Genomic DNA, 22,472 nt, shown 5'->3' on the forward strand with positions numbered 1-22,472 from the left:
GCTAAAAATGAATTTTATTATATTATTATGATACTATATTAATTTGACAAAGAGAACTTACCAAAGGGAGAATAATACCCCTGACATTCCTATTATTGTGTCCCAATTATTTGTTCATGTTGATAGATATCCTTGTTACCACTAATTGTTCAAAAAAAAAAAACACTGAAAGAAAAAACTAGCTGTGTTTATATGGGGATAAGGATATGTACATGTATTTACATCTATCTATCTATCTTTAGATAGGGCAGGGCAGGAGGGGCAGAGGGAGAGAGAGAGAATCTTAAGCAGGCTTCACGCTTAACACATGGGCTTCATCCTATGACCCTGTGATCCTGACCTGAGCCAAAATCAAGAGCCATTCACTTAACCAACTGAACCAACCAGACACCCCTCCATCTTTTTTTTTTTTAATTTTTATTTATTTCTTATTTTTTATAAACATATAATGTATTTTTATCCCCAGGGGTACAGGTCTATGAATCGCCAGGTTTACACACTTCACAGCACTCACGATAGCACATACCCTCCCCCATGTCCATAACCCCCCTCCCCCTCTCCCAACCCCCCCCCCCCCCCAGCAACCCTCAGTTTGTTTTGTGAGATTAAGAGTGACTTATGGTTTGTCTCCCTCCCAATCCCATCTTGTTTCATTTTCCTTCTCCTATCCCCCTAACCCCCCATGTTGCATCTCCATGTCCTCTTATCAGGGAGATCATATGATAGTTGTCTTTCTCCGATTGACTTATTTCACTAAGCATGATACCCTCTAGTTCCATCCACGTCGTCACAAATGGCAAGATTTCATTTCTTTGGGTCCTCCATCTATTTTTTTAAAAAGAGTATTCATTCACATTCTGTATGTTGTCTCGTGGCATTCCTAATTATCTTTTTAACCAACATTAATGTTGGGAATGTTAATATAGTCTTCCTAAATATGTCCCAAATGCTGGAAATTTATTTACCCTGTCTTATTTACCTTGTTCCCATAAATATTGTCACAGTGAACATTTTCACACACATAGTTCCTTTCCCTTCATGTTCTCTGTTCTCTTGAGAGTTCTATCTCAAGATAGACTCCTAGAAATAAAATGAGTGGCTGAAAATCTCCATTATTTATATAGCTTTTGAGTTATATTGCCAGATTAGATGATTGCATCTCAATAAGGTTGTGCCCGTCTACTGTGCGACAGGCAACAGGATAGCCATTTTTCTCCTCCACCCTTGACAGCATTCGTGCTTAGCCTGAATTTTGTTTCTTCCTAGTTTCAATAGTGCAAAACTAGTGAGCGGGGATTTCCATGATGTCCTGTTAGGTACCAGGATCTGCGCTCCCCCGACCACACTCTGTGGCCAGGGAGGAAGGCCTGCCCCGGTGGGTGCCTGTTTTGGATAACGTTCCTTCAGGCTGACTTCAAATCCATTTCCACTAGGAAGCCCTCCTGGGTTAACCTTTACTCTTACTCTGATTCACTGCTTTTGCAGCTTTGGCCTCTGCCATTGACTCTGGACAGCATACTCGTCCTTGTTCACTGCTGCTTAGAAGCCCTGATTCTCAGGCAGAACCATGTGGCAGGACCGCGTAGCTAAGCATCTGCATCCTGGAGCCTGACAGTCTGGGCCTAAATCCCAGTTTTGATACTTTCTAGCTGTGTGACTTTAGGCAGGGTACTCCCTTTGCCTCAGTTTCTCTATTGGGAACAGAAGGATAATAATCTCTGTAAGTATGGTTCTGGTAAGGATTCAGTGGTCTGCCTTGAAGCAGTGGCTGCATTGATGTTAACTATCATTCAAAAACATTATGACACAGGGGTGTCTGGGTGGCTCAGTCGGTTAAGCATCTGCCTTTGGCTCAGGTTGTAATCTGAGGGTCCTGGGATCAAGACCCACATCGGGCTTCCTGCTCAGTGGGGAGTCAGCTTCTCCCTCCCTCTACTGCTCCCCCTGCTTGTGCTCTCTCTCTCTCTTTGTGTCAAATAAATACACAAAATCTTTTTAAAAATTACATGACATATTTTTTCTTAAATTAACTCAAGCAATACATTTTGTTGCTGTTCAATGGCCTACTTCCCTCAATTCCAGTGCTCCTAAAAATATCTAAAACATGGGACCAGTGCTTTCATCACAAACATTTATTAAGAAGCATAACTAACAGAAATAGTCCTGATGAAAGATGTTAGTTAAGGATGTAGATGGTTCTCCCAAGTTCCTCTCCCCACTGCTGTCTGTGGTGGGTTATAAGGCTGCAGCTGGACTGCAGGTGTGGATGTCAGATGTTAGCGGGGCTCCCCCGCCCAGGACCTGGGTGCACTTGGCTCAGTCCTGCCCCACCCACCGTCTCGTCACACTGCTCTCCGAGCTCCTGCTTATTCCCGAGAGGCGTCTGCATGGTCTTCTGTCTCTGCCTCGAGCCTCTGAATCCACATCAGCTGGATTGGATTGTGTGCCACATCAACGTGGTGTGAAACACACACAGACACAAAGATGCATACACACACCCTCACAGACACACACGCATCATACAGACACACATGTACACACACATCACACACAAACACACATCACACACACATGTATAGAGACATACACATGCACATAGACACACACATCATACAGACACATAGATACATAAACATACAAACATAGACACATGTATACAGACATATACATGTGCATAGACACACACCCATCATTTGACACACAGACACATGTATACAGACGTACACATGCACACAGACACACAGAAACATGAACACATGCATATACACACACATATGATACAGACACAAAGAGACAAACACACATATACAGACATACAGGCACACAGAGACAGACACAGACATGTGTACACAGACCTACACGTGTGCACACACACACATTATACAGACACATAGAGACATAAACACACACAGACACACAGATACATGTACACAGACCTACACATGTGTACACACACACACCATACAGATGCATAGAGACACACAGCCACGTAGACACACACATACAGACACATGTATACAGATATACACATGTACACAGACACACATCATACAGACAGACACATATCATACACACAGACACAAAAAGACACATGTATACAGACCTACACATGCACACACAGACACACACATCATATAGACACATAGAGACATAGACGCACACACACAGACACACAGACACATTATACAGACATTCACATGTGCACAGACACACAGAGACATAAACACACACATATGCACACATCATACAGACACATAGACACCCAGACACACAGACATCATATGGACACATAGAGACATAAACGCATACACAGAGACACACACATCACACAGACACACAGATATATGTATACAGACATACACATGTGCATAGATATATAGACACACATCACACAGACACACAGAGACATAAATACACACATATTCACATGGACACACACACATCATACAGACACATAGAGACAGAAACACACACATACAGATACACACATCATACATATAGACACATATATAAGACAGACACATGTATACAGATATACACATGTGCACAGACACACAGAAACACAGACACACCTCACTCATACCAAGTATTTGCCAGTTTAATAACCTCCATGATAATTTGAGAAACTTCCTTCTGCCCCATCCACCCTCTTTTCCTCCTCCTTTTTCGCCTTCCCTCTCTTTCCCCTGTTCTCCCCCTGGAATATGGCAAATTCTCCTTGGCTCACGCAAGACTCACACACTGGTCCTCCCTGGCGTTCCCTGACCCATCAAGCAGTCTGTTAGTGTATTTATTCCAAGCAAACCCACAGCTCCGCTGAGAGTCCTGATGAATGACAGCTCTCCACCTCATTTGTAAGCCTGTTCCTGCTTGCCCAGGTGACTGTAAGCTCTTTCTGGTCTTCGTCTTACCCCGGTGGCCTGTGCAGCATCTCATACCCAGTGGCTTCCCTGACTCTTGCTTCTGGAAGAACCACTTCTAAATCAACCATGTGAGCTTGCCAGACTGGGAGTCCCTTTAAGAGAAGTGATCCCACATTCTCTCCTCACAATGGGTTTATTCTTAAGCAGCCTAATTTTGAAGAATGAGATCTGAGTGAGGAAATCAACAGAGCCTCCAGTTTCCAAAGGGGGAAGCTTAGCCTCTCACTTGAGCATCAGAGCCCTTCTCCTCCAGGATGGCTGTGCATCCCCAGGAAGTCAGAGATTCCAGATCCCAGAGCTGGAATGTGAACAGTGGGTGGGCACTCTCTCTTACCCCACCCTGCGGGCTAGCCATGCGTCCTCACCTCTGCTTTTAGTAGTTTTCAACTCATGGGAAGGAGAATCAGAATGGTTGTGGCTTCGGCATTCCCTGCTGATGTGGTGATCATATTAATTGGGTAGAAGTGGATGACTGGTTGGGCCAGGGATGAAAAAAGAAAGAAACAACCAGAAAATGTTGACGGGTTAGAGAGCAGAGGCAATTGGGAGTGAACTCCTTCCTGATGGGGTTAACTGCTTGGCTCCAGAATGCTCCCTGCAGCAAATAATGTCCTTTTTTTTTTTTTTTTTTAAAAGATTTTATTTATTTATTTGACAGAAATCACAAGTAGACAGAGAGGCAGGCAGAGAGAGAGGGGGAAGCAGGCTCCCTGCTGAGCAGAGAGCCCAACTGGGGGCTTGATCCCAGGACCCTGAGATCATGACCCTACCCGAAGGCAGAGGCTTAACCCACTGAGCCACCCAGGCGCCCCAAATAATGCACTTTTGATTGTACTTGGAGATCAACAAAGGCTAAGGTCCTCACCTTCACCTTCGAGCCGCTGGGGTTCAGGACCCCTACCCTGAAATACGGCCCCTTGTCCTACTGAATATCTGAAGCCGAAGGAGTTTGAGAAAGTGCCAGAAGTAGGAAGATCACTCTGCCCTTTCCCCACTCACCCTTCTTAGGTCAAATATGCACACATATCATATGTACAGACACACAGACACATGTATACAGACACGCACACATGCACACACAGATCTCCTGTGTGAAGTGACTGTCCCTGTACCAGGAGGGAAGAAGACGTTCTGATCACCAGAGATGGGGGAGGGTCAAGGAGGCTGCAAAGCAAACCTTGTTAAATCAATTCTTTCTTCCTAGTTACTTCTTCACCATTTACTACCCTAAGCCCACACCCCTTTGTCATGTTAATTCTTCACAAACTCATTGTTTCGTGGCCTCAAAGGTATAAGAGTTTTCTGCCCTGGTCACATCTTCAGGCTTTCATTCTCTTTGGAAGCCTCCCTTGTCTGTGTTAAAATTCGATGAAATGTGTAGGCTTTTCTCCTGTTGATCTGTTTGTCAGTTACATTTTCAGACGCAGCCTGAGATGCTTAGAGGAGCTGGGAAAATGTCTTCCTCCCCTCCGAAGCCCTAGGTTTCAGCCATCGCATTGGCCAGCGGCTTCACAGGCTTCTGATCTGCCACCTGGCAGGTGTCCCCAGTAAAACGTTCTGCAGGGCTGGGGTGAGCACAGGCCATATTTTGATATAGACCCCATCAAAAACAGTATCTTAGTTAATTTAGAGTAACTTTGCTTGAGGCTGTCCATTCACCCACTCCCAAATCCCTAGGGAATAGAACGTTTTTTTTTTTTCCCCCTAGGAGTGCCAAAAGGAAAAACACTGCACTTGAGTGGATATCTTAATGCTTTTGAGTATGATTTTTGACGTGCTTCCTGATTTGATGTCAGCCTTGCCCTGTGGCCTCTTTTGACTGCAACCAAGGCTCCTGGGCTCCCTGGAGGTGTTTGACAGCAGGAAGTCCAGCTCCAACCAAGAGTTCTGTTGCAGAGCCTGTGTGTTCACTCCCCTGCGTCCTTGTCAGAGCCCAGGCAGAGAGATTTGCGAAGGAGACACACCTGCGGAGGGTAGGACGGGTCCAGGAGGCTCTCAGCATGCTCTCGTATGTCCAGTTTCAGGAAGAACATGGATGCTTTTATCAGACTCTCACAGGGGGCACCAGACCTCCCCAAAGTTTAGGAATTACTGTTTTTACGGTTTAGAAGAGCACAGCCGTGTCATCCTAGACCTCACGCTCAGAGTTCATCAGTCTGTTGTCCACACCCAAGGGCTGTTTTTTTCCCTTGTGCATTGCCAGCCTTATCTGTGTATCTTTTTTTGGTTCCTCCCCTTCCTTCCTTCTCAGATGGCAGAAGAAAGCGATGGAGATGCTTGTAGGACTAACACTTTTTTTCCCTAGACAAAAGTTCATTGGAAGGGGTGATGGAAATTCTGATTTTTTTTTTCTTTTTTTGAGTGTGCTCCCCCATTTTCCTCTGAGTAAATCTGCAAGCATGGATCTTGCTAACTTGGCTCACCATCTCCTTAATGTGATGGTTAGTTATAGAATCCAGTGGTTGCTTTAAACGCTAGGTAACTTGACAATCACTGTCTTGGTGAGTCAGGATTTCAAATTGGGGCTCTCTGCTGATACTGGACAAGTCAATGCTTTCTGGGGCCCTTTAGGTGGGGAGCTGAGTTGGATAACCCTATCCCCACTCCCCATTTCTTTGATTTCCATTAGAAAAGCCAGAGACAGCAAGGAGGACATGATTTCTCCTATTCTGGTGTGTTTTAAAAATATCTTAGGTAGTAGGGCACCTGCTTGGCTCAGTGGGTGAAGTGGCTGACCCTTGATTTCAGCTCAGGTCACAATCTCAGGGTCCTGGGATTGAGCCCTGCTTCAAGCTCCATGCTCAGCAGGGAGTTTGCGTGAGGATTCTCTCTGCCCTCTCCTTCTGCCCCTCCCCCTGCTTGTGTGCATGTTCTCTCTCTCTCACTCTCTCTCTAAAATATATAAATCTTTAGGAAAAAAAAAAAATCTTAAGTAGCAACCTCCTCCCCTGAAACATACACACGGTTGCTTGCATGGGTTCTAGACTTCTGCGATGTTAATCGTTAATACCTATTAAGGACAGACTTGTGAATTTTAAGGTGGGGTAAACTCTACTATGGGCAAATCAGATATACATGGTAATTCAGCATATTTTCACTGACGAATATAAATTTCTCAAAAGCATCATCTAGTGAAAAGATGGATTCATCTTGTCTGCAGGGGGATATATCCCCCTGAGAAAGAGTCCCTAAGAGAGGCCATGTACATCTTTGGTTAAGAATCACAGGATTAGAGGGTCATCCAAGGCTCCTGTAGCCTTTGATATGTGACATAAAATGAGTTACATTAATTAAACATTGAAAAGCCTGATACAGAGTGGGGTTATGATTCTCTAGACCATCTTTGCTTTGCAGGTTTCCCACATCAAAACTCCCAAGCAAATGGATGAATTCATTGAGATCCAAAGTTCAACAGGAACTTGGTACCAGCGCTGGCTGGTCAGGTTCAGCACCACTTTCAAGCAGGTATGATTTGGAACATGTGGGAGATGAGAGGGAGGACATCTGGAACCCTGTAACTTCGGTGGATGAAGGATAAAGACCATGAACACCCCCATCAACCCAAGGCAGTGTGATGGGGAGGGAGTGCCCTGGATGGAACGTTTGGGACACAGTTGTGCCTGTTTCTCATCCACCATGTTGCTTGAGCCAATGTCACCATGACTTATCTAAACCTTAGTTTCTTTTCTTTGCTCTTCTTTCCCAAGGCAGAGATTTTGAACACTGGTGAAATGTCTACTCTTAGTAAACACCCTTCTCTCTAGCATCTTCTCTTTACATAATCTGTAGGAAGAAAGGAATGAGTGAAGTAGATGGCCCTTTGGGGGTGTGTTGGTGGTTTCTGAGAAAGTGTCCATGAAGGCAAGGCCATATCTCTGGAGAAGGGCCTCCTGTAGCCAACTCAGCTGTCAAGCACCGAGGCAGCCGATGAATGGTTAAATGGTTGTTAAGTGTTGAGAATATCACCCATTCCCACCGGCAAGGAGCAGAGCTCACTACTCAAGGTTACCCCATGTCCTGAAATCCCAACTCATTGTCCTTTTGATGATGTATGCTTGTGTTCCCAGGGAAGATGCTCCAGAACTATTATGTTAGAGGCAGAGGCCAGGCAGTAAGAAGAGAAGAGGCTTTGTTATTTGAACAGATTTGCTTTCTCTGGGAGATCATCGTTGTCCATTCTCTCTTGGGGTCCTAGGAAATTTATCAGAAAATCCTAGAAATGAGCTCTTTCAAGTCACAAGCCTCTTGATTTAATAACTCTTCTGCGTGTGGGTTACAGGTCTGGGATAATGCCCTCTACTGTGTGATGGGGCCCTACAGGATGAACACGCTGATTCTGGCTGTGGTCTGGTTCACCATGGCTTTAAGGTAAATTCCATCATAACCACTTTAACTTCCCTAAGCCTCCAGCGCCTCCTCTATAAACCAAAGATTACAATTAGTTCTAACTCTTAGACTCTAGATGCTTTTGGCTGCACGTAAAAGACAGCCCACTCTCATGGCTTCTACAACAAGGATGCGTCTTGTCTTTAACAAGAATCCCATAGAGAGGCAGTCTCCACGAGGGGTTTCAGCCCCAGGCTCCATCTCCTGGTGGCTGCCAGATGCCTGTGCACTTCTTGGCATCCCGTCAATGTGGGAAAATGTCCCAAGGAGGAAGAGGCTGCCTCTCTCTGAGCTTCTTGTAACAGCAAGGAAAACTCCCAGGAGCTCCCCCCGCACAAACCCTGCAGCCTTTCTCTCTATTACCCAGATGTGTGTCACTCCCCTAGTGCCAAACTTCCTGGCGAAGGGGATGGGATTTCCCAGCGATTGCAGACTAATCAGGGTTTGTGTCTGGGCTAAAGATACTGTTAGCTTTCCTGAGGTTTGATACACGAACAAAATCTAGTTTCCAAGGAACGAGTAGGGAACGAGTGCTGAGTGGGCAGCTGTCAGTGGCACTGTGGCTACGGGATAAAACAGTGGGACTCTGTGGCACTATGCCCTACGATAAGGAAGATAGAGTGTGACGGGAATGGTGATTAGCTGGCTCTTCTCTTCAGTGGTAGAAGAGTCATTTCATGCACCTCCAAATATCATGACCCTCTTTCTGCCGCTTAAGTCACTGAAAGCGTGATAAGACTATTTACTGTATAAAGGAAGTGCTTGTATTAATTTCTGGCACTAAGTAGGTACTCAATTAATTGCTATTATCAGTGAGGAACTGTCAATGAGATTTAAAACTTTCATCGGTGAACTTGCCTGGTTCATCAACACCTGTGCCCAAAGGCATCAAAATGGGGTCTAATGACCTCTTTGACTCATGGAGGAACATGGGGAGACCTAATTTCTTTCGGTACCTGTTCATGGAAACCCAAAAGGGTAAAGTGAAGAGGAAGCTGGACCCCCTCCCCCCCACTTATTCAAAGTGAGGAGGGAACGTTTCAGAAGCCAAAGATGGTGGACACTAGGATTCAATTCACTGAGAATTCTCAAATATGTCTTGTTCATACTTACTTATAGCTGATTTAATTTTGTTGACTAGGTAATACATTTTAAATGTTGAAACAACCGAGAAATACATGTACATAGCTTTCTGTAGTGTAGCACCACACTGTCTTCAAACAGGGCCTTATTGCCAGACTCTTGGGAAGTCTTCATTGTTCTATTTTGAACAATACATTTTGAACAATGAATAATTGTGTTTGTAGGCAACTTTGTACTTGAGGGAGCTGATCAATGGGATGGGTTTCTAGAAATGGGATTATTGAGTCAAAGGGGGTAAATCCAACAGTGATTTTTTTTTTTTTTGACAATGCCTTCTCTTCCATGTGGTATTATACAATTTTTCCTGCAGTGTATGAGAGCATCTGTTCACCTATTACCCAGTAGTTGAGAATGATAATAGTGTGGCTTTCATTTGCACTTTTCCTATTATGAGTGGGATGGAGCAGCTTTTTTAAATGTTTAGTGGCCAGGTTTTTTTTTTTTTTTTTAAAGATTTTATTTATTTATTTGACAGAGAGAGAGATCACAAGTAGGTAGAGAGGCAGGCAGAGAGAGAGGAGGAAGCAGGCTCCCTGTGGAGCAGAGAGCCCGATGCGGGGCTAGATCCCAGGACCCTGAGATCATGACCCAAGCCGAAGGCAGCGGCCTAATCCACTGAGCCACCCAGGAGCCCCCAGGTTTTTTTTTTTTTTTTTTAAGATTTTATTATTTATTTGACAGAGGGATCACAAGTAGGCAGAGAGGCAGGCAGAGAGAGAGGAAGGGAAGCAGGCTCCCTGCTGAGCAGAGAGCCTGACACGGGGCTCGATCCCAGGACCCTGGGATCATGACCCGAGCTGAAGGCAGAGGCTTTAACCCACTGAGCCACCCAGGCACCCCACTGGCCAGTTTTTTGAGTTGATGATCCTGAGTCCATCAGGTATAAAGTCATATCATCTGCAGGTGGAGGTAGTTTTGCTTCTTGCTTTGCAATTTTGTATCCCTGCAATTTTGTATCTCTTTCTCCTGTCTAACTGAGTTAGGTAAGCCCTACAATGTGATGGTAAAGAGTAGTCCTGAAAATAGGTGTCTGGGTCTTGTCCCTGACATGAGTGAAGATGCCCCTACTCTCCACATGAAGTGAGATCTGTATTTTCTTACATGTTAAGGAAGTGCACACCAATTCCCAATCTGTTGTTGTTGTTTTTTTTTTTAATCAGAAATGAATTTTTTCTTTAATCAAATGCCTTTTCAGAGTCTACGGAGATGGTCATGATTTTTTCCCTTAGATCTGTTCATATGAGGAGTGATAGTATGGCACATAGTAATTGTCTTAATTTCTAATAATGAACCATATTCGTACATTTTAAAATGAGCTAGATTTACGTCACATTAGGGATGCAGACTTTGATCACGAAAGAATTGCCTATTGCTGCTTGAATATTCTGTCTTCTCCCTTACAGCTACTACGGACTGACAGTTTGGTTCCCTGATATGATCCGGTATTTTCAAGATGAAGCATACAAGTCCAAAATGAAGGTGTTTCTTGGTGAGCACGTGTACGGCGCCTCCATCAACTTCACCATGGAGAATCAGATTCACCAACGTGGGAAACTTGTGAATGACAAGTAAGTGAGAGACCACGTGCTTTCCCCAGATTGGGGTGGTGGCCTGTGAGGACCGTTCTTGGGAGAGGAGCCAATGGAAAGAGAATTCAGTATGGCAGGTGAATGAGCTCCAAGGCTCTTATAGTACCTCAGAGACACAGCGAGGCCTAGTGGCCTCCAGTCATCTTTAGTCATCTGACTAGATCTTATTCCTCCAAGGACAGAGACTTTTGACTGAGGAGAGGCAGTCACACCAATTTTCCTGAGGCCTCACACCTTTCATGGAGATGTACACAGGGCTGTGGCCCCCTACGGCTGCCTGCCTAGAAAGAGGGCCCAGAGGGTTGAGAACCCCATACTAATCTACTACCTGATTTTTGAGCTTTTTCTGTGATCTTAGGAAGCTTGTCTAGAAGCAAATCCAGAGGATAATACGACAATACCTTATATTACTCTTTGACCTACTATTACCTCCAAGGGTTGGTCAGCATGGCCATTGCCATCAAGAGTGTTGTCCCTTAGGGGAGAAATGAATGGTGTGTTGGAAGAATCCTGCCCACATCTTTGTGGGGCTGCCTCCTCAGTCCCTTTCACTTCTCTTCCTATTCCTCAGACCGATGAGATGGGCAGTCAGTCCCCGCACTGGCCTTCAAGAATGCCCCTTTAAGGCTGCGCTCTGCGGGACTCCCTGCCCCCACCTGTGGGTCAGGACACACATTAAAGTTGATCCCAGGCCACATTATTCACTAAGCTGAACATTTATTCCCGTTTCCCTTCTTGACTGTACTTAGCAAGTTCATCAGGTCAGCTGCATGGTGACATCAGAAATACCAGGGCCCAGACCGTTCAGTGTCAATGATACAAACTACCCCATATTTACCACCTCTTTACAAGAATTAACACCGAGAATTCTCCCCTGCAGTGCATGGTCTTCCATGACCCCTGTGCTCGCCTATGTGTTTGAGTGAGGTGGCCTGGCCCGTGACTGTCAACCACATTAGGAGAGGAGCCTATGTCTGGGTGAAGTCCAAGAGGGTAGGAGGATGTCTCTTGCAGGCTAGTCCACGTCGCTCATGCAGGCCACACCCGAGCAAACACTCACTGTTATTTAGGATGAGAAAGTGTGAGAGGAAAGGGGGAATGTTATTTCTATAAATATGAGATCTTTGGGGAGGAAGGTTAGGACAAGCATGAGTGGACAAGGAATTTGGGCTTTTAGATTATATAAATATATATATATATATTTAATGCAAAACCCAGTCACAAACATCTACACAGTCATATGCTTGCACATACATATAGCCTCTGTGTAGACACTTTGGTCACCAAACTCTACTGAGAGTGGCCACTCCAGGGATGGCCGCTCGAGCTAGCAGGGGTGGGTGGGCGGTACCCTGGGATTTCTCACTCTCGAAGGATCTTCGGTTTAAGTGGGGAGATCTTGTGTTGACATTGCCAATGATGAAATGTTGCCCAAAGAACACTTCGGAAATGCTGAAAATGAAGGGACATTATGGATGGTCAGATGTCACCCATGAAATGACACCATTCTCTGCAGAGATGGATTCAGTAAAAGAGACCTCATTTATGAAGTTTCCAACGTTCGTTGATTCTCTCATGTGGTGTTAGTAATAAGGATCATAGAATGACATTGATCATGAGGCTCATAATCATAACCATGGCAGCCAACATTGTCAAGCATTTTTAGGTGTGAGCAGGTACTTTAAGCATCCTCATAGACTGTGTCATTTAATCCTCCCCAAAATGAAGGAGGCCTCCAGGAGGTAAGACATATGTTTTCCTGTTGTGCAGGGAGGGAAGTAGAAGCTCAGAGAGGCTGAGTAACTTGCCCAAATCACACAGCTAATGTAAATACAAATGTCTCTCCCGGGGTGCCTGGGTGGCTCAGTGGGTTAAGCCTCTGCCTTCAGCTCAGGTCATGATCCCAGCATCCTGGGATGAGCCCCTCATCAGGCTCCCTGCTCAGCGGGGTGTCTGCTTCTTCCTCTCTCTCTCCTTCCCCCCTGCTCATGCTCTCTCTCTCAAATAAATAAATAAAACCCTTAAAAAAATCATTTAAAAAGTTCATTGCAATGCCAGTGCCCTTATGGTTTGCAACAGGCTGGTTTTGTAGTTCTTAGATTTAGCTACATAAAAAATGGGAACTTCTGATCCACTCTGTTCTTTTAACTTTTCTCAGCCTCTGGAAGCTTTCATCAAGCTTCTGGGTGGGAGTGAGGAGGAAGCAAGTAGCCTTGAAACCGGTGGTCTCCTGTGGACCCAGGACCTCACCCCCAACCCCTGGGGCCATACAGTTATTGCCAAGGGTCTGGGAATGCACAGGCTTGCCAAGGCTTGTCTGAGAGTGGATGTGACTATTCTGCATGCACGGATATGCCGCCATGTTTCTGTATTTCAAGAGCATGTGGTTGTTTTTGTGTAATTATTCAAATATACATTCCTTCAGAAGTTGCAGTGAGTTAATTTTAACTTGTCATTTATATGGTTTCTTTGTTTTGTTTTGGAGAGAGGGAGAGAGCAGGGAGAGGGGCAGAGAGAGAATCCTAACCAGACTCCATGCCCGGCGTGGAGCCGAACTGGGGACTTGATCTCACAATCCCGAGGTCAGGCGCTGAGCCAAAATCAAGAATCAGAGGCTTAACAGACTGAGCCACCCAGGTGCCTCTCACTGTTTTTAAACTAATGGGTCTTAAAAGCACAACCACTATCACGTGAAACCCATCACTTAACCCCCAGCAAATTGAATAAAAGGTTGTTTTTCTCCTTGGAAGATTAGGAACCTTGAAACTTAGCTAAGGAATGAAGGAACCTGAGTTTCTTTTCTTGGATCATGCTGCCACCTGCTGATCATGGGCCAGAAAGCACCTCATCTTCAAAAACCTTAGCCTGCCTTGGAGAGTTCACTTGGGGGGGGCGGGGGGGGGGGGCATGTCTCCCGATGGGCTCCGTATTCCTCCTCTGATGTTATCCACACTTTGCTAATTTAAAATTTAAATAGAAATTATTTACCTTATTGGCTGTCACACATGGGGGACAATGACTTTGGTGTAGGTAGGGCTTCAGATTTCTCCCACAGGGTTTGTGGATAGAAGAGAACCTGCTGAAACCGAAACAGTATCCTGCTGTAAGACAATCCATTTGGCCCCGAGAAGAAATGAAAGTACACAGATTTGTTTGGGCCTCTTCCCCAGGCACCATCCGCAGCCCTCCTGGTGCATCCAATGGGACCAGGTGGCTCTGAGAACTTGTAAGTTTTTGGAAAATGCAAGAAAGACAAGAGAAAAAGTTCATATTCTAAATGCTGAGCCAAAATGTCAGGCCAGGCTTCTCATACGTTAGCTGAAAGCAGGATAGTTATTGTTGTTGTTGTTTTGTCTGAGAACATGTGTAAACTAATTAATTAATTACCCTCTCTGCTTGGGGAGACATTTCTGCTTGGCAAGCTAACCTCTGTGAGGGTTAGGACAGGGGAAGAGTGTGAGACAAGGCAATCAGGGGGAAAAAATAGGACCTGCCTCATGAGTTCTCTTGGAAGGTCAGGGGATTGAACCCTGAAATGAGGGTGATTTAGCAGAAAAGAGAAGAAGGTTGATTTCATGCATCACACTGAGGCATCACCCACACTGTTCAAAGCTCCTTTCAGCGAGGCAGAAATAAGAATTTTTTCCACCTCCCATGGGTCTGTTTCAGGGCAGTGAAGTCCCATGAAGCCACCACGGGTGGGAAACGTGTAAATGCATTTTCCAGCTTCCAGGCCTGGGGAAGTAGCTTGAGGGGCTGGATTTCAAGCCTCGACGGGTCAGAGACTCGCAGAGCATCTCTGACTTGCGTAAGTCTCCGGTTCCACATCGGAAAGCTGTCATATTGGTAGATAACATGCTTCATGCTTCAGAGTTGATCAAATCTCTCATTTAATCTAGGCCCTGCAAAGATCTTTGTGGAGACTCTTCCGGGATATTTTATAACCTCTCTGGTTACTGAAAATTGGCTTGCTTTCTCCCCATCAAACATTTACTCAGGTTATTGCAAATAAATAGAAATCCTATTCATTGGGGGATGTTTATTCGGTATCTAAGCTCTTTCATTAGTCCCAGCAGCCCCCCCTTTGTTGTTGTGTACGATCTCATCCTCTGCAAATAAACGTTGTTTCGTCTCCTTTCTTCTCTCTCTCTCTTTTTTTTATTCCACTGTGAAGTACATCAAATATGCAGAGAATAGAGAATAATGGAAACAACGTGCTTCAGAGCAGCTGGCTTTATAAAATCAAAAGCTGTGCTATATTTACTTCAGATTTTAAAATAGATTAAACATTACTCGCTTGGGGAGCCTCGATGGGATTCCTCTCCCTCCCAAAGCATAATGACCACCACTGTTAATAAACCTGGTGTTTTACACTGATGGGTGTTTTTATACTTTTCTCGTGTGTCTATGTTGACAAACATGGTACAGTACTTTTTACATGGTTTGGAGTTTAGATAAATATACTATGTTGTATACATAAATGTATATTATACTATAGATTTTGCAACTTGTTTTTTTGTATAGAATTAGGAGGTTTTGGGGTGCCTGGGTAGCTCAGTGGGTTAAGCCTCTGGCTTCAGCTGAGGTCATGATCTCAGGATCCTGGGATCAAGCCCCACATCGGGCTCCCTGCTCAGCGGGGAGCCTGCTTCCCCTTCTCTCTCTCTTTCTGTGTCAAATAAATAAATAAAATCTTTTTAAAAAGTAGGGTTTTTTAAAAAATTTTTATTTATTTATTTGAGAGAGAGTGAGAGCGAGGGAGAGCATGAGGGGGGCAGGGGCAGAGAGAGAAGCAGCCTTCCCGCTGAGCAGGGAGTCTGATGAGGGACTCGATCCCAGGACCCCAGGATCATGACCTGAGCTAAAGGGAGATACTTAACCAACTGAGTCACCCAGGTGCCCCTAAAAGTAAGGTTTTGAAGACTCTGCACTGGTTATCATAGCTATATAATTCAATTTCATTAATTTAAATGTCGTTATGTGAGTGTTCCCTAATGTGTTTGTCTGTTCTTCTTTTGATGGACATTGATGTCATTGACAATTTTTGGCGGTTACACGCAATACTGCGATAAATGTTTTTATGGGGGAATTTGTCTAGCCTGAGAGCTAGAGGTGGAATTGCTGGATGGAAGGATATGAGCGTCTTCAGCTTCTGTGCCACAGTGGTCTCCATGAGCCTTGTACTGACTATGCTTCCCACTGGGCAGGATCAGAGGGCCTGGCTCTCTACAATGGGGCCCATTCTTAGTCTGTGAGATGGAGGAGTGGGACATGGTATCTCTTTGTCCTTTAACTTGTATTTCCCCGGTCCTTGTGAGACTGAGTATCTCCTCCTATGTTTCTTGGCCCTTCAGGTTTCTTCTTCTGTACCTGTTCATGGGCTTTGTTTATCTTATTTATTGGATAATCATTTTCACATGAATTTGAATAATATCTTCATATGTTTGGGCTGTAACAACAAAATACCCCAGAGTGAGAGATATTTTTTTCTCCTAGTTCTTGAGGCTGCAAGTCCAAGATCAAGTCACAGGTAGATTCCAGATCTGGTGAGGACACTCTTCCTGGTTCATAGACGGCCATCTCTTGCTCTCTGCTTACGTGGAGAAATGCAGGAAGGTTGTTTCTGGGGCCCCTTTTATAAGGGCATTAATCCCATTCATGACCCTTATGACCTAACTCCTCCTAATATGATCACACTGAGGATTAGGTTACAACATAACGGATTTTTTTTTAAAATTTAATTTTATTTTTTTGACAGATAGAGATCACAAGTAGGGAGAGAGGTAGGCAGAGAGAGAGAGAGGAGGAAGCAGGCTCCCCGCCAAGCAGAGAGCCCGATGCGGGGCTCGATCCCAGGACCCTGGGATCATGACCTGAGCGAAAGGCAGAGGCTTTAACCCACTGAGCCACCCAGGCGCCCCCAACATAACGGATTTTGAGAGGGACACAATCATTCAGTCTGTAGTACGAGTTCTTTAAACTTCTATGTAAAAGACAAGCGTCCATGATAATGTTTGAAAATTTCCTGTGGTTTTTTTTTTTTTATCAAAATAAACTTTTAATTTTGGAACAGTTTTAGTTTCACAGAAAGATTGCAAAGATTGTGCAGAGAGCTTCTGTATACGCTGCGCCTTGTTTGTTCCATTATAACATCTTATATGACGAAGGCACGTTGATTACATGCTAAACCAATATCAGGACATATCAGGAAAGTCCATACTCCACTTGGATTTCCTTTTTTTTTTTTTTTAAGATTTTATTTATTTGAGAGGGGGAGAGAGAGAGAGAGCACAAGCAGGGTGGCGGGGCAGAGGGAGAGGGAGAAGCAGACTCCCAGCTGAGTGGAGAGCCCCACGCCGGGCTCTATCCCAGGAACCCCCCCCTCTCCCACTCAGATTTCCTTTTGCCCACTGTTCTTTCTCTGTCCCAGCATCACACCCAGGCCCCCAATCACATTTTAGCAATCGTGCCTCTTCAGGCTCCCCTTGGCTCTCTGACTAGCTTGTGGCTCACTTAAGGAACACTTTCTTGAGCAGATACTGTATATTTTAAAGCACGGTTTGTTACCTTTCCCTTTCGGGGTGTGCCTTTTGGCTCTTATTTAAGAAATCCTTCATGTTTAAGGTCATAAAATCATCATCTATTTGTTTCTCTTTTCTAAAGCTTCTTTTCACATTCAAGGCCTTAATTTACCTGGTTGGGGTCTCTGTCTATGGGAGAGGAATTCTTTGATATTGCTCACCCGTGTGAATAACCAACTGTTTCTGCATGTGTAAAATTCCCCATCTTTCCCTGTTGGTATGCTGTCACACTGCTATGGTAAGTCAGGGTTCCTCGTGTGTATCACCATGTTTCTGGGCTCTCGCTTGGCTCCATGGTTCTGTTTGTCTCTCCCTTTACCATACGGACTCCATTGCTATGAACTTTATTGTTTTGTTGTGTTTCCAGGAGGACTAGGTCTTTCTCCTCATTCTTAACATTTTTCTTGGCTGGTTTTGCCCCTGTGCTTTTTCAGACGAATTTTAAGATCGAGTTCTAAAATCGTATTAAAAACAGCTGGTTGGGATTTCGATTGGAATGATATAAAATGTCTGGCTTCCTTGAGGAACATCTTTTGAATATAGGGTCTCCCAATTGCTGTGTATCGTATTTCTCTCTGTTGAATTAGGCACTCTTTGATGTCCTTCCATCATGGTTTATAATATTCTCTATCAGGTTCCCATCTGGGGGAGTCTGGGTGGCTCAATCGGTTAAGGGTCCAACTCTTGATTTCGGTTTAGGTCTCATCTCAGGGTTGTGAGCTCAAGTCCCGAGTTGGGCTACATGTTGGCTGTGGAGCTTACTTAAAAAAAAAAAAAAAAAATCAATCTTGTATGTATTTCGTGAGGCTTTTCCCTGATGCCTTATTGCTCTGGTACTGTTGTGGGTGGGACATTCACCTTCTCTTCTTTCTCCTCCTCCTCCCTCTCCTCTCTTGCTTCTTTCTACTTTCGTTGCTTCCTCTTCCTCCTTTTTCCTTTATACATGATTTTTTGGGATCTAATACATTCGCCCCACTCTTCATTCATTTTGATAGCTTCTTGGTAGATTGGCTTGGGTTCTGTACGTGGCAGACACACTGACAAAAATCAATGACAGTCTTAACCTCCACCTTTCTTACCCCTATAATTGTGTTCTCTTCTCATTGCGTTGCGTTGATCAGGACCTCCAGTTCGCTGATGGATAGGAGCAGTGCTAATGGGTATCTTGACATCAGTGGGTGCTTCTGGTGTTTCCCTCTTAAGTATGGCATCTGCTCTATGTTTTTGAATCATAGTCTTTAGAAAGTTAAGGAAATTCTCTTCTCTTTTGAGTATACTGAGATTATTTTTTTATCATGAAAGTATATTGAAGCTGTCAAATGTTTTTCTGCATCTATTATGATAACTATGTGGTTTTCTCTTTGGACCTACTAACGTGATACAGTGAAATAATAGTTTTTCTGGGTTTTGACCCTATGTGATTCCTGGGATATATCTTACTAATTCACTGTTTATTTTTCAAGGCAATATATTGACAAATTTGATTTGCTAGTGTATTATGTAAGATTAAGTGAACTTGGTATATATTTACAATACTTTTTATAATATTTATTATATATTTACAATATTATAATAAAATATATTTATAATAATACAAATATTCTTTGTTCAAAGTTTAGTTTATCTGATGTTATCAGATAAATACTGAATCTCTAGTATTTTTTGGATTGTGTTTACTATTTCCATTATTTCTTTTAATTTATTATGTTTTGAGAGTTAAGTAGGGTTCTTGTAGATAGCATATAATTGGGATCTGCTGTTTCTATCATCTTGCTAGCTATTTTCTCTTTCTTCTCTTCTATTCTTTTTTTTAAAACATTTTACTGCTCTATTTCGGATTATTTTCATAATTCTATCTTACTTTCACTATTGGCTCATTATTTGCTCATCATACACAGAAACAAAGAATCAACAAACTAATAGTGATTACTTATGGATGGACACTATGGGTGACTGTTTTCTTCTTTTGAAAAATCTTCACTGCCTCCATCCCCCATAGATCTGTAAAGAATATTCGCCAATAAAATTATCATGGACTTATAAAAAAAATTTCAGTGATTATCTTGAGCTTACAATATAATTTTTTCTTTATTTTTTATTTTTATTTTTATTTATGTATTTATGTATTTTTATTTTTTATATTTACTTTATTTTATTATATTTTATTTATTTTTTATTTAAAAATATTATTTTTTATTTTTTATTATTTTAATTTTTATTATTTTTTAATTTTTCTTTAATTAGTCTATCTTCAAATAATATAGTAACGTCACGTGTAGTGTGAGAGCTTTACAGTAGAACGCGCTCATTTTCTCTCATGTTTTATGCTATTGTCATGCATTTTATTTTTACAAATGCTATAATAACATAATATATTGTTACTATTTTCGCTTCAGACACTCAATAAGCTTTTAAAGTGATTTAAACAAGAAAAAAATGTCTTTTAGATATATCTGTAATTTAACCATTTCTAGAGGTCTTCATTTCTCTATGAAGATCCAAGTTTCAAATGTAAATAGAGATTATATTCCTTGGGCTTGAGAAACTTTACTATTTTTAGCGCAATTATGGTGGCAATAAATTTTGTCAATGTTTGTCTTTAAAACATTCTTCATTTTTTGCAGGAAATTTTTGCTGGTACAGAATTCTGGGTTGGCAGTTTTTTTCTTTCAGAAATGTGAATATTTCACTCAAGTGTCTTTAGCTTTCATAATTTCTGATGAGAAGTCTGCTAAATTCTTAAATTTGTTTTTCTCAATGTAATGTGACTTTTCCCTCTTGTTCCCTTCCAAATTTTCCCTTTATATTTGTTTGAATATAATGTACTTAGGTGTACCTTCTTCCTCTTCTCCTCCTCTTCTTGAGGTTCTATGAGCTTCTTAGAGTTGTGGTTTCACCTATTTCATTAATTTAGAAAATGTTGGGCCATTATCTCTTCAAATATCTATTTTTAAAAAAGATTTATTTATTCAATTGAAGGAGAGAGAGAGTCCACACGTGAGCAGGGGGAGGGGTAGAGGGAGAGGGAGAGAGCAAAACTCAAGCAGACTCCATGCTGAGCACAGAGCATGGTGCAGGGCTTGATCGCATGACCCCGAGATCAAAAATCAAAGATCAAAATCAAGAGTTGGCCATTTAACCAAATGAGCTACACAGGCACCCCTTCAGATATGTCTTATGCCAAATTTTCTTTATCTTTTCGTTCTTAAATTCCAATCACAGTTAAGTTTGATTGTCTGATAGTTTCCCAAAGTCTTTGGAGTCTCTTTTCTGGGGTTTCCCTTTTATTTTTCTCCTTATGTTCTTGTTTTGGAAACTTCTCTTGTCTATGCTAAGTAATTCCTTCCTTAAAAATGATGATTCTACTCATGAGTCCATCAAAGGTATTCTTAATCTGCTTTACTGCTTTAAGAAATTTCTAGTATTTCTTTTTGACTGTTTCCAATAGTTTGCATCTGTGTGCTGGAACTGTCCATCATGCCTGCATGTTATCCAGTTTTGCCATTAAGGCTTTAATGTGCTAATGATAGTTATATTAAATTACTGAATAGTTCCAGCAATGATGTAATACCTACTTCTGTTTTGGGTTTTTTTTTAAAAGATTTTATTTATTTATTTGACTGAGAGAGACACAGTGAGAGAGGGAACACAAGCAGGGGGAGTGGGACAGGGAGAAGCAGACTGTCCGGCGACCTGGGAGCCTGATGGGGGGCTTGATCCCAAGACCCTGGGATCATGACCTGAGCTGAAAGCAAATGCTTAATGACTGAGACACCCAGGTGCCCCTCTACTTCTGTTTTTTAAATATAACTTTGAAATAATATTGTTTCACTCTTGCTTCTTTGTGTGTCTTATAATTTTTGGTTGAAAGTCAGATATGAAGGATAGTAGAGACCTTTTAGGAATGGGTACATCTCTTTTGGTAAGTGCTTACAGGGTGTGGGAGTGTTGAGTCAATCCAGTCAGTGTTTGAACTTTTGGGGGGGGGACATAGCTATTATTACTTAGAAATTTGTTGGGACTTCCTTTTTATTGAAGTATAATTTATGACTTTTATGTAGTAAAATTCACCCTTTTAATAGTATAGTTCTTTGAGTTTGCCAAGGGCATACAGTCATGTAGCCACCCAAATCCAGATACCATTACTCCCCAGATTTCCTCACACCACTTTGTGGTCAGTCCTTCCTGAACCCCCAGTCCCTGGCAACCAATGCTCTTCTCCCTGTGGCATAAATAGACTGTAATATGAAGCTTTTTAATCCCATTTTTTCCACTTAGCATTATGTACTTAGATCTGTCCATGTTTTTGCACATTTAACAGTTTACTTTATGGCAGAATACTCTTCCAGGGTATAAATGTAGTCATGCATTTTTCTCCACTTACCAGTTGAAGGAAGGATTTTAGCATCTTTAAATTAATGTCTCATCTAGGATGTTTACAACCATATTTGTATATGAAGTTGTTCTATTTTTTCCTCTTGTAAATTAATAATTGCTTTTCTCTTTATTATATCTCTCTTATACTCAATTCTACTTTTATAATTCTGCTTAAGATTTTATTCCCAAAGGCTGTACATGGGCTGGGATCTTTGTAATACAGACCGGATGCTATCTTGTGATTTCAGTACTTGGGTAACTTGGAGTGTAAAGGAAAAAGAAGGAAGGAGGTCGGGCTTACTGGCAGATTCACTGAGACATGAGAGTGTATGTTCTTAGAGAGTCTGTGGGATTGACATTGGTACCAGTATGTCCATAAATACTTCTTATTCTCCTTGAAATAAAATTTTTCATCATTTGGAGGGGCACCTGGGTGGCTTAGTGGGTTAAAGCCTCTGCTTTCAGCTCAGATC

The 22,472-nt window shown here is 42.7% G+C and overlaps 1 protein-coding gene across 3 annotated transcripts in view; it reads left to right on the forward strand.

The window, feature by feature from the left end:
- SV2B (synaptic vesicle glycoprotein 2B) overlaps window positions 1-22,472 on the forward strand; it is a 185,315-nt gene that overhangs the window by 148,828 nt on the left and 14,015 nt on the right. For all 3 annotated transcript variants that reach the window (XM_046010100.1, XM_046010099.1, XM_046010101.1), the window contains 3 exons: window positions 7,278-7,388; window positions 8,203-8,291; window positions 10,856-11,020. In XM_046010100.1, the coding sequence (XP_045866056.1) occupies window positions 7,278-7,388; window positions 8,203-8,291; window positions 10,856-11,020 (365 nt within the window). The remainder of the gene's footprint in view (window positions 1-7,277; window positions 7,389-8,202; window positions 8,292-10,855; window positions 11,021-22,472) is intronic.

Source organism: Meles meles, chromosome 6, assembly GCF_922984935.1.
Source record: "Meles meles chromosome 6, mMelMel3.1 paternal haplotype, whole genome shotgun sequence".
NCBI lineage: Eukaryota > Metazoa > Chordata > Mammalia > Carnivora > Mustelidae > Meles > Meles meles.